The sequence below is a fragment of the Arachis hypogaea genome, chromosome 17 (assembly GCF_003086295.3).
Source record: "Arachis hypogaea cultivar Tifrunner chromosome 17, arahy.Tifrunner.gnm2.J5K5, whole genome shotgun sequence".
Lineage (NCBI taxonomy): Eukaryota > Viridiplantae > Streptophyta > Magnoliopsida > Fabales > Fabaceae > Arachis > Arachis hypogaea.
In genome coordinates, this window is record NC_092052.1 from 9,277,743 (window position 1) to 9,296,277 (window position 18,535).

An 18,535-nucleotide genomic window follows, 5' to 3' on the forward strand; every position below is an offset into this window, starting at 1 on the left:
TTAGTAAGTTTCAATTTTCATAATAAGTACCTTTAACTAATTAAATTCTTGTTAGACCCAATCAAATCACTTTAACTTCACAATAGCTTCTAATTATATTATTGTACTATGCACCTAATATATAATATAAGGTCGTCAAATTTTCACATTCAATGTTAAGTTTCTTCTAGTCACCAGAATTGAACAAAACTATTGGCCTAATACATATAATAATAATATACTATAGACTATATAGTATTCAAGAACTAGCTTAGTTTATAATTCCATAAAGTTAGAGAAGAAAACATTGTCAGGATATGTTTTAATTATAATTGTAAAGCAACAAAAAAAAATAAATAAATAAAGGCATAGTAGTTGTTAATAACGCGGATTAATTACTTCTTAATCAAACGATTGGCGATAAAATTTAAATTACTATGGGATTATTTTTCCACAACCACCGGAAACATACACAAGGGAAAAAGTCAAATTTGACTAACTCAAAATTAATTTGCACTCTTTTACGCACATTTCCAAACTCTAATTAACTTCATGTCTTTAATTAAACTATACTCTAGCTTAATTAGCCTAATATTACAAGACTAAAAAGAAGAAAATGCATTTGTATGACGGTTGCAATTCAAGGTTTCTTGCACTGAATTACATTTACATACATTTCAACGGATAAGTTAGAAATTAAATACTTTTTTTTTTTACCAAAAATAGAGAAATTTGAATTCGCAACTTTTAAGAAAAAGACTATACTATTTAAATTATAACTCTTTGTTATAAATATAATCTCCTCGTATTCATTTAAGAGGCCCTGCGGGTTTAAGTCTCCTATTTTCAATAAAAAATAAGGCTAAAAATTAAATAACCACATCGTGTCAGTTAATAATTTACACTTTTTTAAGGTTTAAGTAAATTGGACATAATTATCCAATTGGGGTTAAGATAACGACCTTTAAATTCTTTCAAGGTTGATTTAGTAATTTTGTTTGGACAGAAATATAGAACCACTAAAATATAAATTTATTTTAAAAAAAAAAAGACACATGCATATAATTAAAATCAAAATAAATATTTCTATATATCTTTTAAAAAAATTGTTTAATTTTTTTGTCAGTTCAAAATAGAACAATACAGACAGACAGAGATATATGATGATATGCTATATATCCTCTTTTTTTTTGTATTTTATATTTTGAGACAATTAATAATTATAAAAGAACCTTTTGGAAACCAACAATGTTTAATATTTTTTGCCATCATTTGATTAGTACAAATATTAAATTGTCTTTAACAAATCAATTTTACTCATTTATGTATATAAATTTTAATAAATGTGAGTATAAATTATATTGATTCATGTGTACAAAATTTTCTAATAAATATAGGTACAAATTATATATTTTTTGTGTACAAAATATTTATAAATAAAAATATAAATTTATTATTAACAAAAAATAATAATATTTACTATTCATATAGCATTGTTTTAATAATAATTCTAAAAATTTATTTCAGATATACTAATTAAGTGACCTACATTCTCATTGATAATGAGAATCAGACTCAAATCCTTATAAAATATGCATGAAACCATTCTTTAGTCTTTACTGATTGTTCTAACTTTTTGGCAGTAATTTACAATACACTAACTAGCTAATAATTGACAACATGACTCGTACAAAAAGGGAAATAAAAAAAAAGATAACAACATTACAACAATAAAGATTAAGAAAAACACTTTGTGCTTCAGTGCTTGGCTTTTCGTGATGGTCCCCTTAATTAGAATAATATACTTTTACGCGAACAAAAAAGTATTGATGGTACCGCGTGATGAATACCAATTAAAAAGAAAATTAAAAAACAAAAAATAAAAATAAAAAACCTACATGTTTGATAATTATATATGATAAGGATTATGCAAATAAATGAAATTATAATCCAAAAGCTATAAATTGATGAAGACTTGAGAAGCAAGCATGGAGTCATATGAACTTAATCATCTACTAGTGGGTGCAACAACTTTTATAGGGTTGAACTAAGTTTCTCTGACCATTTTAGCCATGACAAAATAAACCTAATCTGCCAACCTAAATGACTCTAATCTCCCCTATAAAAACACCCCTCTCACATTCTTACTTGCATTGCAAATTAAATTCTCTCTTCAATTCATTCTTATTCCACTAATAAGAAAGAAATGGAAGCTCTCAAGAACTTTGGAAAATGCCCCATTATTTTCCTAGCTGTTTTTGCTCTCTTAGCTTCAACATTATTGTCCTTGGCAAATGCCAAAGTTCATGAGCATGAGTTTGTCGTACGTTGTCTCACATTAACCTTTTATTTTTACTTTATTCAAAAATAATTATAAAATGTGACGTTTTTTATTTTTTATTTTGAAATGAGATAGATTCAAGCAACTCCAGTGAAGAGGCTGTGCAAAACTCACAGCGCTATTACAGTGAATGGCCAATTACCTGGACCAACCTTGGAAGTCAACAATGGAGACACTCTCATTGTTAAAGTCATTAACAAAGCTCGTTACAATGTCACCATTCACTGGTACAATATAAGTGTTATTTAATTTTATATATTCTATATAAGGCATGTGCATATATTAAGATACCATGCATGGTGCATGCAAGAAACTAAAGGCTTTATGTTGGTTGAAATTATATAGGCATGGTGTTAGACAAATCAGAACAGGGTGGTCAGATGGACCAGAATTTGTGACACAATGTCCAATTCGTCCCGGAGACAGTTACACTTACAGGTTCACCATCCAAGGACAAGAGGGTACACTTTGGTGGCATGCTCATAGTTCATGGCTAAGGGCCACCGTCTATGGCGCTTTAATCATTCGTCCTAGGGAAGGACAGGGCTACCCTTTCCCAAAACCCAAGCGCGAGACACCTATTATTCTAGGTATTTTACACAACAATAATATTACGTGTACATTAAAATTAATAACCTAAATCATTACTACTATAAAATATATATTAAAAATGAGTTAAAAATAATATTTTTGTTTACACAAATATCTAATGGTGTATTGGCACACTATTAGTAGAAGGACTAAATTGTAAAGATGTGATTATGATTTTGATGATGATGATTAATAGGGGAATGGTGGGATGCAAACCCAATCGATGTTTTGAGACAGGCCCAACAAACAGGGGCAGCACCCAACATATCTGATGCATACACCATCAATGGTCAACCTGGTGATCTTTACAAATGCTCTACCAAAGGTTTGCTTCTTTTCTTATTAGTCACATCTCTTCATAATTAATTAATTAACTTTATGAAAGGAGGAGTATAGTAATAATTAAAGAGCAATGCTAGGGGCCAGCAACTTTTGTGATTGATAGCCATCAAATAGCCATCAATGATGATCTAATGGTGTGAGATTGATGTGAGTTTTCATCCAATGACTCACCTTTCTCTGCTGGCTACATGCTGGCCAAAATTCAACAAAACTGCTGGCCCCTAGACTTTTCCATAATTAAAAGTGAAAATTTCAAAGCAAAGAACCGTTGAACTCTAAAAAAATTATTAATTATGGACTATAATTAATGAGTCGACAGGATATATTGCAAAAGTCCACATGATTTGACGGGGCTAAAGTAAATTAAGTAATATTTTTTGCTCTTTTGTGATCACAATCGTTGCACCATACAAATCTCTTGTTTTCTTTTTAGCATGCTCTAATCTTGTAAGTTGGTGCCTTTAATAATTAATTTTTTAAATTTGTTTGATGTAACAACAGAAACCACAATTGTTCCAATAGATTCCGGCGAGACAAACCTCCTCCGCGTGATTAACGGCGGACTGAACCAACCGCTGTTCTTCTCGGTGGCGAACCACAAGCTTATAGTGGTGGGTGCAGACGCATCGTACCTGAAACCCTTCACGACTTCAGTTATAATGCTGGGTCCAGGTCAAACCACGGACGTTCTAATAACCGGAGACCAACCTCCTTCTCGCTACTACATGGCCGCACGCGCTTATCAATCTGCACAAAATGCACCGTTCGACAACACCACCACAACCGCAATCCTCGCCTACAAATCTGCACCGTGCCCCGCCAAAGGAACACTTGCACCGAAACCCCTCATGCCTCTTCTCCCTGCATACAACGACACCAACACCGTAACCGCTTTCAGCAGAAGCTTCAGAAGCCCAAGAAGAGTGGATGTTCCCGCCGAGATCGATGAGAATCTCTTCTTCACCATCGGTCTTGGCCTCAACAATTGCCCTCCCAACTTCAGCAAGAATCAGTGTCAGGGACCGAACGGAACAAGATTCACTGCCAGCATGAACAACGTATCCTTCGTTCTTCCCAACAGCATCTCGATCCTTCAAGCTCACCATCTCGGTGTTCCTGGCGTGTTCACCACTGATTTTCCGGTGCAGCCTCCGGCGAAGTTTGATTACACCGGGAATGTGAGTCGTTCGTTGTGGCAGCCTGTTGCGGGGACTAAGGTGGCCAAGTTAAGGTACGGTTCGAGGGTGCAGATTGTGTTGCAGGATACTAGCATTGTTACCCCTGAGAATCATCCAATTCATCTTCATGGATATGATTTCTACATTGTTGCTGAAGGGTTTGGGAACTTTGATCCTAAGAAAGATTCTTCTAAGTTTAATCTTGTTGATCCTCCTATGAGGAACACTGTCGCCGTGCCTGTTAATGGTTGGGCAGTTATCAGATTTGTTGCTGATAATCCAGGTAAACTCAGAAAAAAAATTATCTAACGATTTTCAACTATTATTTTTACAGTAAAGATAATTTTACTTAATAATTGTGATGAATGTAGGTGCTTGGATTATGCACTGTCATTTGGATGTTCACATCGGATGGGGTTTGGCGACGGTGCTCTTGGTGGATAACGGCGAAGGCTTATTGGAATCCATAGAGCCACCACCGGAGGACTTGCCTCTATGCTAGGAGATTTAATTTCATTATCAAATTCATCTGTCCAATTATCAGGGTTTTGTTATTTTCTCTTTTATATATATAGTTTTGGAAGTTCATTATTATTGTTGTTTCCCCTGCATTAGGGGACCTTTTTCTTTTTTTTTTTTTTAATTTTTGTTAATTGTTCTTTTAATATAGAGATAAATCGGGTCAATTAGCTAGGAGATGGTGATATGTAGTTTCATCACAATGTCATCTGATCCAGTCACAAACCCGACTGGTTATTAAATTGATTTTAGAAAATGTATTTTTCCTTGGTATCCCTGTTGCGATAAACAATGCTAAGTTTTGATTTTGATTTTTATTTTTTTGTTCCATTTTTTTCACAATCTATCCAACTGTGAAGCCTATGTGATATGAATTTTCCATTTCATCCTATATAATAACTACTCAAAATCTCAAATTATATATATAGGGCTGCCCTACCTGTGAGTAGGGTACGGGTTTAAGGTGTACCCTACCCTACTCTCCGTACCTCATATATAACACATTTTATAAAAATTAAGTATATAGTGAAGGAAGTGAGAGTTAATCCCACAACCTCCTTTATATAATGATTTATAATAAGTGAATAACCACTAAACTAGTTAGTTAATTTAATAATTTAGCGCATTAGTTTTTTTTATTTTTTATGTTATTAATATGTATAAAATTTGAAATGATTGAATTTTATATTTACTTTGAAAAAAATTTGATATTTCTGCGGATAGGGTAGGATTTAGAACTTTAGAGTGCGGGTAGGGTTAGGGTTGAGAGATTCACAACCCGCGAGTAGGATAGGATAAAATTTTAATAAAATTTTCAACACGCAGGTAGGGTTAAGATAAAATCCAAACCCTATCCTACCCTACCTATTGCCAGCCCTATATATATAAGTTACATTGATCACTTTAATTACTATTATAAACAGGAAAGCACATGGTAGAAGTTAAATGACACTATTAGTGCTTAGTGATTTAAATTGGCAAAAAAAAAAAAAAGTGGTTTTTGAAGAACTAATAATTTAATTTTTCAATGTTAGATGACCAAATATAATAAGTAATAACACTTATTTGACTTTTTGAAGAGTTAAAAAGGACAAAGATTAAGCAATTACCACCCTAAGAGTACATCATAAAAGGAAGGGTCAACGTGGGTACAACCACAAAAAAGTGGTTAATGTGAGTACATAGTAAAATGTTCCTTCTATGCAAGAAATCTGATGTCTTAAAAGAAAAGAAAAAAAAATTTGGGCCTCCAACTGTTTACTTTTACAAAAAGAAATAGGTAATACTAAGAAGAAATACACCTTAACAAGGTACCATTTTCTCTTCTAATGACACCACCAATTACATTTGTCCTGTGATATCTGGATTTGACTATGTATACAATATTGACTTATTTTTTAAATAATAAATAATAATAAATTCTTGATTAATTATTAATTAATTTGGGTTTTATTGGCCTGGCTTAGTCTTAGTTCAAATTTAAAACAAAAAGGTAAGTTTAAGTCTTTAATTCATATCATATATTTAGAAACTTTGAACTTTTATTTCTTCTATAATTTTTTAGGATTTAATTAATATATATTTTAATGACATATGATAAAGTTATTATTAAAAAATATTTTAAATTTTTTATTTTAATAAATATATAACAAAAATTTTGTAAACTTAAATTTTACATATTTTTTAAATTTTTTAACAAAAGTCTTAGAAAGTAGAATCAGAAAGTGTTTTTTTTTTTTTTTTCAAAAAGTTTGATTAAAGTACTAATAAAACAGACCCAAAAAATGATGTTAAAAATTACTAGTGTTTGGGATAGGTTTATATTTATGTTTCATGGGCCCAAAAGTTAGGTTATAAATACAAATGAAACACTGCAGGATCAAAATAAGAAAAATATTTCTTCCTACAAAGAAAAAATTAATTGAAGGAAACATTCCTCTTCAAAAAAATAAATTATAAGAAGCAAATACCTTTCTTCCCATAATAAATCAGCTAAATAAAAGTAACTCTACCACATTTATTTTTGGAATGCACTATAGTTCCAACAAAATTTTGCAGTCTTTTAGATAAAGTCACACAAAGGGCAAACTCAGACTTTTGACCACAAAATTATAACAGAATACTACTACATAAACAACTAACTGCAAAAATATAAAAGTTTTATCCAAATAAAGTGATGTCATTCTAACGTGTGATATAATATTCATCCAAATATACAAAATTTTTTGGGTCATATTTATGTTCTTATCAAAGATATCACTCTTACGAATAAAAATTGACTCTTAAATTATTACCTGAAAGAACTGCCATTACTTACATCACCAACTAAATATATTTTATACAAAAATCTGCATAAGAACATTTTTAGGATTTCATCAATCTGGTCGCTTTCCCGAAATCATTCCCACTGTTCCTTCTCATGAAAACACTTCTCGTATTTTGCTTTGGCTTTCTATGTTCTGGTTATTGCTACAATTTTCTTATCATCCTAACATATATCAAATTGAGACTCATTTTAACTTTTAAGTTGGTCCAACTTAACATTTTTTGGTTTTATTTTGTAATTAATTTTCGTATAATTTCAATGTAAAACAATTTCATACATACGTCTAAATACATATGTTAACTAAAGTAAAAATAATTTCTGCTTATATTGGTTATTAAAAAGTTATCTAAAAAAATAAAAATAATTAAATAATTATATACAAATATTTTATATTATCAATATATTAAATTTATTGCATAAATAATTATTTAAACAATAGATTATGATTGAAAAGAATATCAAAGAACTAATATTTTTTATAAAATCATAGAATACGTTTATTAATACTAGTTTAAATATAAGATAAAAATAAAAATATTAATGATCTAAATTTTTTATGATAAAATAATTACATAAAATAATTTATATTGTTAATACATTAAAAATAAATTAAAATAAATATAAAAATAAATAATAAGAATAGAATAACACTTTAAATTTAGATAAGGGATACGAAAAAAAGAAGTATTATACTATTATATGGTACACATTTAATTTAACTTATAATTTGAACATTTGTATATAATATTAAATTTAATTTTGATATATTATTAATATAAAATAATTTTATATTTAATTATATACTATTATATTACTAAAAATAATTATTTTTATATTTAATATATAAATAATTATTTAAATAAATAAATATAATTAAATAATTATATAAATTATTTTATAATATTAATGTATCAACGTTAAACTCTTATGTTATATAATAGTACTCAATATTTTTGGATTTGACAGTTTAATTTATGTTATGATTCATTATTTTTAGATGTTGATAAGATCTTTTCATCTAACAGCATCTTAAAATAGCATAACCTTTAAGGGCGAGGTTAATATTGATCGTAGTAGGGAAATGGTGCCACTAACCATGAGTAATACGTACGATAACGCAACACATGATACTTAGTTGTGTTGGTGACATATCTATTATAGAGAGGAAATATATGTTGATGTTATCCGGTATGCTGCTTAGACTGGCCATTGCTAAGGCTAAAAGTGGCATGTAGGATAACGGGACACATGGATAAGCTGCATGTATTCAGTTGTGTTGCTGATGTGTCTATTGTATAGACGGAAAATATGCTGGTTTTTTTTTGTACATGGAAGTACAAATGGTGATATACTTTAACATTGTAATTTTTGGAATTTTTCAAAAGCGTGGAAGATACACAAATCTCTATACTTTAAATTTTTTAATTTTTTTAATAGAAATCTCTCGATCCGATTTTTGTTTTCTCACAAATTTCTCAGTGCGATTTCACAAATCTCTCAGTTCAATTTCTGTATCCTCATAAATTGGATAGTACGACCGTATTTCTCACAAATCGAACGGTCTAATTTTTGTTTATCTAATTAAACGATTTCACGTTTCAGAATAACATCTTATCAACCCACATTTTAAAAAAATATCGTTGCTACTTCAATATCAAAAACAAAATCTGAAAACATGCTATCCGGTTCTCTGCTCACAACAGCCATTGTTATGATTAAAAGTGGCATGCAGGATAATACAACACATGGTTCAGCTGCATGTACTGAGTTTGTTGCTGACGTGTCTACTATAGAGTGGAAAAATATGCTGCCTTTTTGTCTGCTTACACGTACGTTACATATGTGCCACTCACTCCTTTCAACCAGTTTACTGTTTTTTTTTTCCTTGATGACAACGTATTTATTAGTTTGGATTTTAGACTATATTTTATTCATTAAACATTCCTTGTTTAATATTATAAAATTTCAAAATCTAATTTAAATTAATTTAAACTGGCAGTTTAAATTTTGAGTTTTTAATAATAATGAATTATACAATAATTTAAATTCAGATATTTTTTTAAAAAATAATTAGAATACAAAAATAAAAAGATAGAATAAATAAATAAATAAATAAATATAATTAGAATAATAAAATAGTATAAAATATGATAAGTATTATATATATAAATATTAATTAATCAATTATTACAAAATATCAAATTTTCATTATTATATTATAATAAAAACTAAAAGAAATATTTAATACGTATATTATATTATATACGTATATTATTTAGACATTTATTATATTATATATGTTAAATAAATGTATTTATGGAATAAAACTAATTATTTGTTAAATGTCTAAATAATAAAAAAAAATTAAACTTTTATCGGTGCCAATCTTTTAGTGCGGCCATCTCCTATCAATACTTTGAAACTTTGAGAGTACTAAATATGATGTTAAATATATATTTTTTAATTTAGTTATTATGTAATAAAAAATATAATATTTTTTACTTAATAAAAAAATTTAAAAATAAATTTTAAAAAATCTATCTCATTTATATTATTACGGTTATAATTAATTCACTTTATCATTAAAATTATATTTCTAAATTTAAAACCTATATTTTAAATATACATCTTAAGAATATGATAAAAATATTTGACTAAAAATTATTCAAATTATATTTTTTACTTTTTTAATATATTTAATATATTAAAAATTTAAGATTTTTTTATTAATGTACTCTTAATATATATTTATAGAGTTTAAATTAACAAATCTTTTTAAAAATATATTATTAAACCTTGCAAACAAGTTCCTATTTTTTTATGGTTTATTAAAATTATATTTTTATTTTTTTTAAATATATTTAATATATTAAAAATTTAAATTTTTTTTATTAATGTACTCTTAATATATATTTATAGAATATAAATCAACAAATTTTTTAAAAATATATTATTAAGCCATGCAAACAAGTTCTTACATTTTATGGTTATCTGCCTCAAAATTATAAAATACTTTGTTCGGCACTATCTATCCCTTTAAGAATAGATTAGTTCAAACTTTTAAATTGAGTTGACTTTTGAAGAAGTTCAGGTCGCCGTTATCAATTTTTGTGAAATGATCAGTGTAATCGTGTTTATTTAAAAAGAAAAAAGATCAACATAATATATGGTCTCTAATTTATATTTTTCCGTTAAAATCAAAAGAAAAGTCATTATTTAAATATAAAAGAAAAAGAACAAGTCATTACTTCACATCTTCAAGAAATTAATATTTAATATTTGAGTTTAATTTTTCTACAATTTTACATTATAATTTAATTATTTCTATATTAAAATTTATAAAATAATAAATAGTTCATAATTTTTTTGTTTACATATATATAATATCTCATATAATTTGAATTTTTATAGGTATTATATTAAAAATTCTACCCGAGCAAACTTACTGCCGTGGTAATCATTATTTTCTTAAAATTGGGCTAATAGGCCCAGTGATGAAAACAAGGCCCACATTCAGATATTAATAACTCAAAAGTTTTGTTGCATGGCCAATTATCTAAATTTAATAAAAGAAAAAAAATAGATTAGATTAGATTACATTAGATATTTACGCAATTTAAAATTAAAAAAAAAAAGAAAAAAACCCTAGATATTTATCAAAGAGCACGCAATGGCAAAAGCGAAATATCATTAAAAAAGAAGGGGCACTGGGAAAAAAAAGGGAAGAAAAAAGAGGAAAGTGTGAAATAAACCACTACTTATAACAGAAAACTTGAGAGAGAGGTCAGAGGAAAGTGACGCAGTGCGTTTTAGTGGCTCCGGAAGGTTCGAGCGACACGTGCCACAAGGTTCGGGAGTCCGAAGCAAATTGCGCGACTGAGAAGGTGCCACGTCACTGATACGCGTGTGCAATTAAAAAAGAGAGAAAAGATCAGAAATATCTAGAGAAGGCTATAAATAAAGGTCACAGCTTTCAAGCCCAGAGATTTTTTTTGGATCCTGTATTAGCTAAACTCAAACACACTCTCTCTCTCGCTACACACTCATAATTATTGACAAGAAGATAAACACAAAAACGACGAGGCGTTTTGATAACAAAGAACAGAAGCGAAGTAAAGAAGGAAAAAAATTATAAAGTAAAAGAAGAAAAAGAAGTGAAATCCCTAGTTTCTATTCCCAGGATTCAGCTTCGTCAGATCTAAGCAGGTTAGTTGCATTGGTTTCATCTCTTTCTTTCGCGGTTTTGTAATCCATGTGATTTTTATCCTTTCGTGTGTTCTGGATGATTCTTGAGTTTTTAACACTGTCTTATTTATTTATTGTTATTATTTTTTCTTTTTTGTGTGATTATTTGCTTGATCATCAAGTATTGTCGTTATTGTTTATTACTTGGGGACGAAGGAAATTTGATTCCCGGGGTTTAGGGTTTATCTATTTATGGTTAAATTAAGAGTGCGTTGCAAAATCTAATTTTGCTTTTGTTGCTTTGCGGTTTGTGCTCTTTATTTTCTTTCGTATTGTGTGCTTTTTTAAGTGTTCTTAACTGGGTTCTTGCTTTTTCTAACGGCAGATTGTAGATAATCGGTTACTTAGCGTTGGAACATTGTTGAATCGTTTGAGCTTTGTATAACGATTGGAACTAAGAACTCTGAAGGTGATTGGTTTGAAATGGGGACTTATGATCAAGGTTCTAATAATATCAGTCTAGTACCCTTGGACTCTTCTAGAAAGAGGAAGAGTAGGAGTAGAAGAGACGGGTCTAGATCTGTGGCTGAGACACTGCAAAAGTGGAAGAAATACAATGAGAATCTTCAGTCTGGTAAAGAGGAAGGTAAGCCTACTCGAAAGGCTCCGGCGAAGGGTTCGAAGAAAGGGTGCATGAAAGGGAAAGGAGGGCCCCAAAATTCACAGTGTAACTATAGGGGTGTTAGGCAGAGGACATGGGGAAAATGGGTTGGCGAGATTCGGGAGCCAAACAGAGGGAGTAGGCTTTGGTTGGGTACTTTCTCCACTGCCGAAGAAGCTGCCTTAGCTTATGATGAAGCTGCTAGGGCCATGTATGGTTCGAGTGCAAGGCTAAACTTTCCACACATAACGGATTATAGTTCTATCAAGGGATCGATGAAGGATTCTTCAACGGCTACAACTACTTCCTGTTCTAGTTCTTCGGCTGCAACTCCTGCTGCTTCCGACACGACTACTGTATCAAATCATTCGGAGGTTTGTGCCTTTGAGGATGTAAAGGAGCAAGTGCAAGTTGGCAAGGTGAATGGTACTGTTGTTGCCTGTCATAAGGCTTATGATTCTGTTGCTTCCCCTACTAGCAAGGTGAAGCAAGAGCTACTGGAGGAGCCTGAAGTTCTCACGGATCCTGGGGGAGTTGAAATCCAGAATGTACCTCGTGATGAGGGACAAGTTGCCATGGGTGATGTAAATAAAGATCAGATGGACTTGTCCTGGATTGATAATTTTGACTTTGAAGGTGGTGATTACTTGAAGAACTTCTCCGTGGATGAGCTATTTCAGGTGGACGAGCTTTTGGGGGATATAGACAAAAATCCAATTGAGGACTCTTCATTGATGCAAGCCTTGGATTTTGGTCAAATGGATAAAGGTCTGGATTTTAGTCAAATGAATTTCCCTGATGACAGCAGTCATCAGGCTGACATCCCTTCCAGCTATTTGTATCAATTGGAGAATCCGGATGCCAAGTTGTTAGGAAGTTTGCCCCATATGGAACAAATTCCATCAGATGCTGATTATGGATTGGATTTCCTAAAAGCCGAAGAACCGGAGAACTGCAACAATGGCGGGGAGCAAGAACATCGTTTTATCGATTTGAAATGCCTGAACAATGATCCAAAAGGGAATAATGCAAACGTTGAAGGATGATTAGAGAAAAAGGATGCGTTCAGAGTTTTGTTAAGGATGTTGGATTTCCTCACGGTCTGCGCAACGCGCCTTCCTCGACTAGCTTCATCAGCATCGCTGGGTTTGCTAGTTACGTAGCTTTACATAAAAGAGAACTAGGATATATGTCTTCTCTCTATGGTCACTTGTTTGCTTTTGTTTTTGTAGGCTAATTCTCTGGTATTTTAAGAATGGAGAATTTAGCTGATGGCATTTGTTAATTTTTTTTTTTAGTCCTTTTTGTTTGGGTTTTTGGAATCGATCTTCATGGATGAAGCTGAGGAATAGGGATGCATCTAGTTGGTCATCTGCTGACCAAGAATGCTCCATTTTGTGCTTTGATCTTTTACAGAAAAGTGTAGGGAACTAGTAAATATCCTAGTGTATAACTTACTGGTTACTTCGTGTATATAAGATATCGAACAAGTAATAGGATCTATAAAGTTTTTGCCTTATGCAGCTGTTATTATGTTTTCAATGTATATATTTTTCTGTGTTCTGATAGAAATTGGTGATTTTAATACTCTTCAAATAAATGAGATCGTTGATAGTCCAGGTTAAATGGTATATGATACATGCTCAATGTATATATATATGATACATGCTCAAAGTATATAATTTTTTTCTCTACAAACGCAGAAGTGATTTTGTTCATAAAACTACGTTTACAAGAAGCAATAATTTCTAACTTCTCCGTTGCACTAATGTACTTTTAGTCACTACTTTCAACATTTTTTTTTACCAATTTTATTCTTTATACGTGTTATTGTATTATTTATAAAATTCTTATTATTTTTTTCTATATGAACTTTTTTTATTATTTATTATTTATATTTTTTATTTGACATTATATATTTTTATAGTTATAATTTTTGTGTATTATATTTATTATTATCTTTTTATAATAGAATTTATTGATCCCATTAAGTAAAATAAATTAAATAAAAAAATTAACTATAAATAATAATAATAGTTAAAAATTATAATGTACTAAGAGTATTAAAAATATACTATATAAAAAATATATAAAAAAATTAAATATAGATAAAAAAATAATATTATAATTTGATGTCATGTTTTTTAAGTAATTATTTATCTAAAAGTAATTTTAACTAATAAATCTAAATAATATTTATTTTATCAAAATTAATTTTGGTAAAGAGATGCCAAATATAAATCATATTGACACAAATTTACTTCTATCCAAAATCAATTTTATAAAATCACTTTTATTCAAACTTTAGTTTGACAAATCATAATCTAAACACACTACATTGGTACTCCAAAACTTGGTTTCCAAAAAGTTAAAAAAAAAAAGAAAAAGAAAAAAAAAAAAGAATCCAAGGCATTGTACCTCTGATGGTTTAACCATTAATAATTATACACAATTCGTAGCATACAATGTAGTCAATAACAGTGTTTATGACATAGAATATGCAAATTAGATATTATAATCTAGTTTTCAAATTAACTCATGAAAATAGAATTGGAAAGGGGTTAAAGTGTGAAGTAGCAAGGCTTGTATATTTTGTTTTGGGGTGTTACTTGCACATAATTTATTTAGCTAATGCTCATGATTTATACATTTACTGTTTTTTTGTTCTAGTTGAGAGTTTGAAACTAACATCAAGAAAAAGAAATTGTGTTTTTCCTTGAGATGAATTAATAGTTATACCCAACGTAAAGAAAATCGAGATTTTACGTAAAATTGAAAAAGCAAATTAAGTACGCAAAACGTAAAATCTTATCAAGATTTAAATCGTAAAATCGTTACCCCTAATAAAAATTTTATAAAATCGATTGACTCATTTAAAATCGTAATACCGGAAGATTTTAAGAATTAAATCGAAATTCTAGCTACTATGGTTATACCAACCTTTAGTCCTCTCAAGTATACTAATGCCACATTCTATCTCACAATATCTTTTTATTTAACATTTGTGGATCCTAATTATTAGGATACCTTATGCCTAAGCTCTGATATTTAACGGATTTAAAATTAAAATTATGTAAAATACCTATTTCGCCCTAATTTAATTGATGTTCGATTTACATGTAATATTTTTCACTATGGTCCCAAAAAGGTTATACAAATGGAAAGTGATTGATATTTTTTGTTGTAAGTATTTTGCCTTTGAACCACGTCAATTAATTCTTTTTTTTTTTCAATAAAAATATTATTCTCTAGCATTTTCCAAAGTCATGATTGTTATTTTAAAACCAATGTGAAACCAATAATAAAATCAGAACTAATAAAATTAGAAACAAAGAACATTCTCAACAACTTCAGGTTGGAAGGTTTAAAACTTACACAAAAAATGGTTTCATTATTTGTTTCCGAAATCTTAATATAAGTTAGGTTATTATCTATTTTCGAATTAGATTATCTTCTTTTATCTTTTTTTTTTTTGTTGGGACTGGCATTTTTTTCAGGTTTTTTGTTTGGATCAACTTATGCGTTCAGTCGCACTAAACACATGCGGCATCATCCATATATTTCATATAATCCCTTTCTACTCATATTTAGGATTTAAATCTAACACACTTTTCAACAAAATATATAGATGTTACTAAATTAGATTTTGAAAAAGTTAAATTCTAAAGTAGTCTTTCACGTGATGGTTTATAATAAAAAAGTCTTTGAAATTTTAATATCATAAACATTCTCAAGATTAAAATCATTATACTAGGTTAATTTTTTATTTTTTTTCTCGAGTTGATATTTAAAGTATCACAATATTGTATAAATTATTCAACACGCTCTTCACGTGTTGGCCAAGCTGTTGCCAGTGTGTTTCTCACGTGTTGGTCAAGATGTTGCCACGTGTTCAACACGTCTCTGTCCGCGTGTTAACTTTTTACCTATAAAATTCACCCTTCTGTAATCATATTAAATAATCTCATTTCCAACAAAAATACTAATATTTTTTCTATATAAAAAAAATCAACCTTATTCTTCACGCTGTGAATAATGTGACACATCTTGGCTCAAATAAATGTCAGACAGACCAAGGATTAATTAGTTACAGATCTGAATTTCATTTAAAAGTTTTCTGTTGGCCAATAAATTGCTGTAGGTACAAAATAAAATTCAAACCTCACACTTGAACAGACGAGTGACGACCAACTCAAATTGATTGCCATATCATTAATAATTTAACCCATATCTCATAGAACTCAACTCTTTTTTCCTCTCCTTTGTCCTTGACCTTTTTTTTTTTTTTACGATATTTCTTAGCCTAATTGCTCAAAAATTAATCCGCCGCATATCAAAACTCTATTTAAAAATTTGTCATGAATCAAGAACACTTGTTTTTTACTAGCCTTTTTGAGCTTCTAATTGGGCCTCTAACCACGTTATGACTGAAAATATACAAAACCGTTACACTATTTTGTGTGTGTTGTGTTCCATTGCTGTATCAACTATTCAACTATCAACATATATCCTAAGTTTTGTTGTTACTGTGGATATGTTTTGCACAAGTACCTAGTTATATATTTTTATTAGTGAAACTATGTGATTCAATTACCTATTATTTATAAGGTTTTGTAAATATAAATATTTTACTGAATATATATTGATAAGCTTGAGTTTATTTAGCTAATATAAATAAATAAATTTTGACAATGAGATGCTTTGTTCTAGTGTAATATTTGAGGTAATATAATGCATTTTGTGTTAAATTAAGAATGATGGCAAGATTACACTGGACTTGTTAAAATTTCAGTGAGTACACTAGACATTAAAATTTTAGGAGCAAAAATGATCTATCCGTATAAATTTAGGAGTACAAATGACTCGCACGTATATTTTTACAAATTAATTTAATTTTACATAAATTTATTATATATCAGATGATACATAATATTTGTCTAAAAATTAATTTGATTTATTTTTTTTAATTTTATGATAAAAATAATTTATATGTATATTTTCAAAAACTAATTTAATTTTACATATATTTATAATAATATGTTATATGACACAACATTTCAATTGATTGTTATTTTTTGACATGCGGTATTAAACTGACATATTAACATATACATAGTTATATCTAATTGACAATTTTATAAAGGTTTAATTATTCTATTAGTCTTTATAGTTTTACAAAATTTTTAATTAGGTTTCTATACTTTTTTTCTTTTAATTGGGTCATTGCACCAAATTTTTTTTAATTAGATCTTTACACTTTTTTTTCTTTTATTTGGATTTTTGCACCAATTTTTTTTAGTTTGATCCCTATAAAATTAAGCCAATTACTGCTAGGAGAGACCAAATTGAAAAAAAAAATTGGTGCAAGGACCCAATTAAAAGAAAAAAAAAATATAGGGACCTAATTGAAAATTTCGCAAAACTATAGGAATCAACAGAATAATTAAACCTTTTATAAATCATTATAATGGTGAAATAACATATGATGAAGAAATATCTATCGTATTTAATTCTGCTGAATCGGTATTTACATATATGTTACCTAAAGTCGAAAGTTTAATAGCATTGAAGAATTTGATATTGCATACTATTAGACAACACACAAAAAGAATTAAAAAAAAATATTACAGATACCCGTCCGAAGTAAATAACACTTTATTTTACAAAAGGTATATCATAAATTACAATTGTTATTATTATTTTGGTATTTATTTATTTGATAATGGTTTTGATAAGATTTTATGTTTTCGTAAATTAGGTATCGGTTACGTGATGACAAAGATATACGTCTTATTAGGGTCTGACAACACATTGGACAAATGTCCATTTGTTGGAATTATTTATTTTTCTAGTCGACTTGGGTGAAGGAACTTCTGCGGATACTGTTGATGAAACCCCTTTAAGTGGAGCGGTTAGGAAAAATATTAGAAGGACGATGGTTGACTTAAATATGCTACTTGAAAGTAGTCAAGAGGGGTCAAATGTCAAAGATTCTAATGATGGTATGATGCAAGTTGATGTTGAAAGTCATGAGGGTCTTGCTATTAGAGACCCGATGATGGATCCCTATCAAGTTAACCCCGATGACAGTGAAGATGCTGAGGCTAAACCAACTGAAATTCCGAATGAGGGGCTGAGATGAACTACTACGGTGACACACAAATTGTACTAACAAAGCCTACCATTTTTTGATCATATGTCGGTCAGATCACTTTTTCTCATTAAATCTTAAGGCAATGACTTTAGATTGTTTATTTAGTCAAGGAGGCCTTGAGGATGATCCTATCAATGAGTTTGAAATTGGATAACAGTATGAAAACAATGAGAGAAAGTAATTATGGCAGTTAAGACATATAACATTAGGAGGGGTGTGAAGTATAAGATACTAGAGAGTGACCAGTTAAAGTATGTTA

At 29.3% G+C, this 18,535-nt stretch overlaps 2 protein-coding genes across 2 annotated transcripts; both read left to right on the forward strand.

Moving 5' to 3' along the window:
- Positions 1–2,118: 2,118 nt before the first annotated feature.
- Positions 2,119–5,267, forward strand: LOC112766412 (laccase-12). Its single transcript, XM_025812304.3, has 6 exons — positions 2,119–2,302; positions 2,396–2,547; positions 2,666–2,910; positions 3,108–3,236; positions 3,755–4,714; positions 4,803–5,267. The coding sequence occupies exons 1-6, from the start codon at positions 2,186–2,188 to the stop codon at positions 4,931–4,933; spliced, it is 1,734 nt and encodes a 577-aa protein (XP_025668089.1). The 5' UTR covers positions 2,119–2,185; the 3' UTR covers positions 4,934–5,267.
- A 5,889-nt stretch (positions 5,268–11,156) lies between these two features.
- Positions 11,157–13,641, forward strand: LOC112764746 (dehydration-responsive element-binding protein 2C). Its single transcript, XM_025810508.3, has 2 exons — positions 11,157–11,482; positions 11,847–13,641. Exon 2 carries the CDS (start codon positions 11,945–11,947, stop codon positions 13,166–13,168), a length of 1,224 nt encoding a protein of 407 aa, XP_025666293.1. The 5' UTR covers positions 11,157–11,482; positions 11,847–11,944; the 3' UTR covers positions 13,169–13,641.
- The last annotated feature ends 4,894 nt before the right edge of the window (positions 13,642–18,535 follow it).

Coding starts and splice junctions, on each gene's coding strand:
- LOC112764746 (XM_025810508.3), top strand. CDS start 11,945: ATGGGGACTTATGATCAAGGTTCTAATAATATCAGTCTAGTACCCTTG.
- LOC112766412 (XM_025812304.3), top strand. CDS start 2,186: ATGGAAGCTCTCAAGAACTTTGGAAAATGCCCCATTATTTTCCTAGCT. Junction 2,303..2,395: donor TTCATGAGCATGAGTTTGTC/GTACGTTGTCTC, acceptor GAAATGAGATAG/ATTCAAGCAACTCCAGTGAA. Junction 2,548..2,665: donor TACAATGTCACCATTCACTG/GTACAATATAAG, acceptor GAAATTATATAG/GCATGGTGTTAGACAAATCA.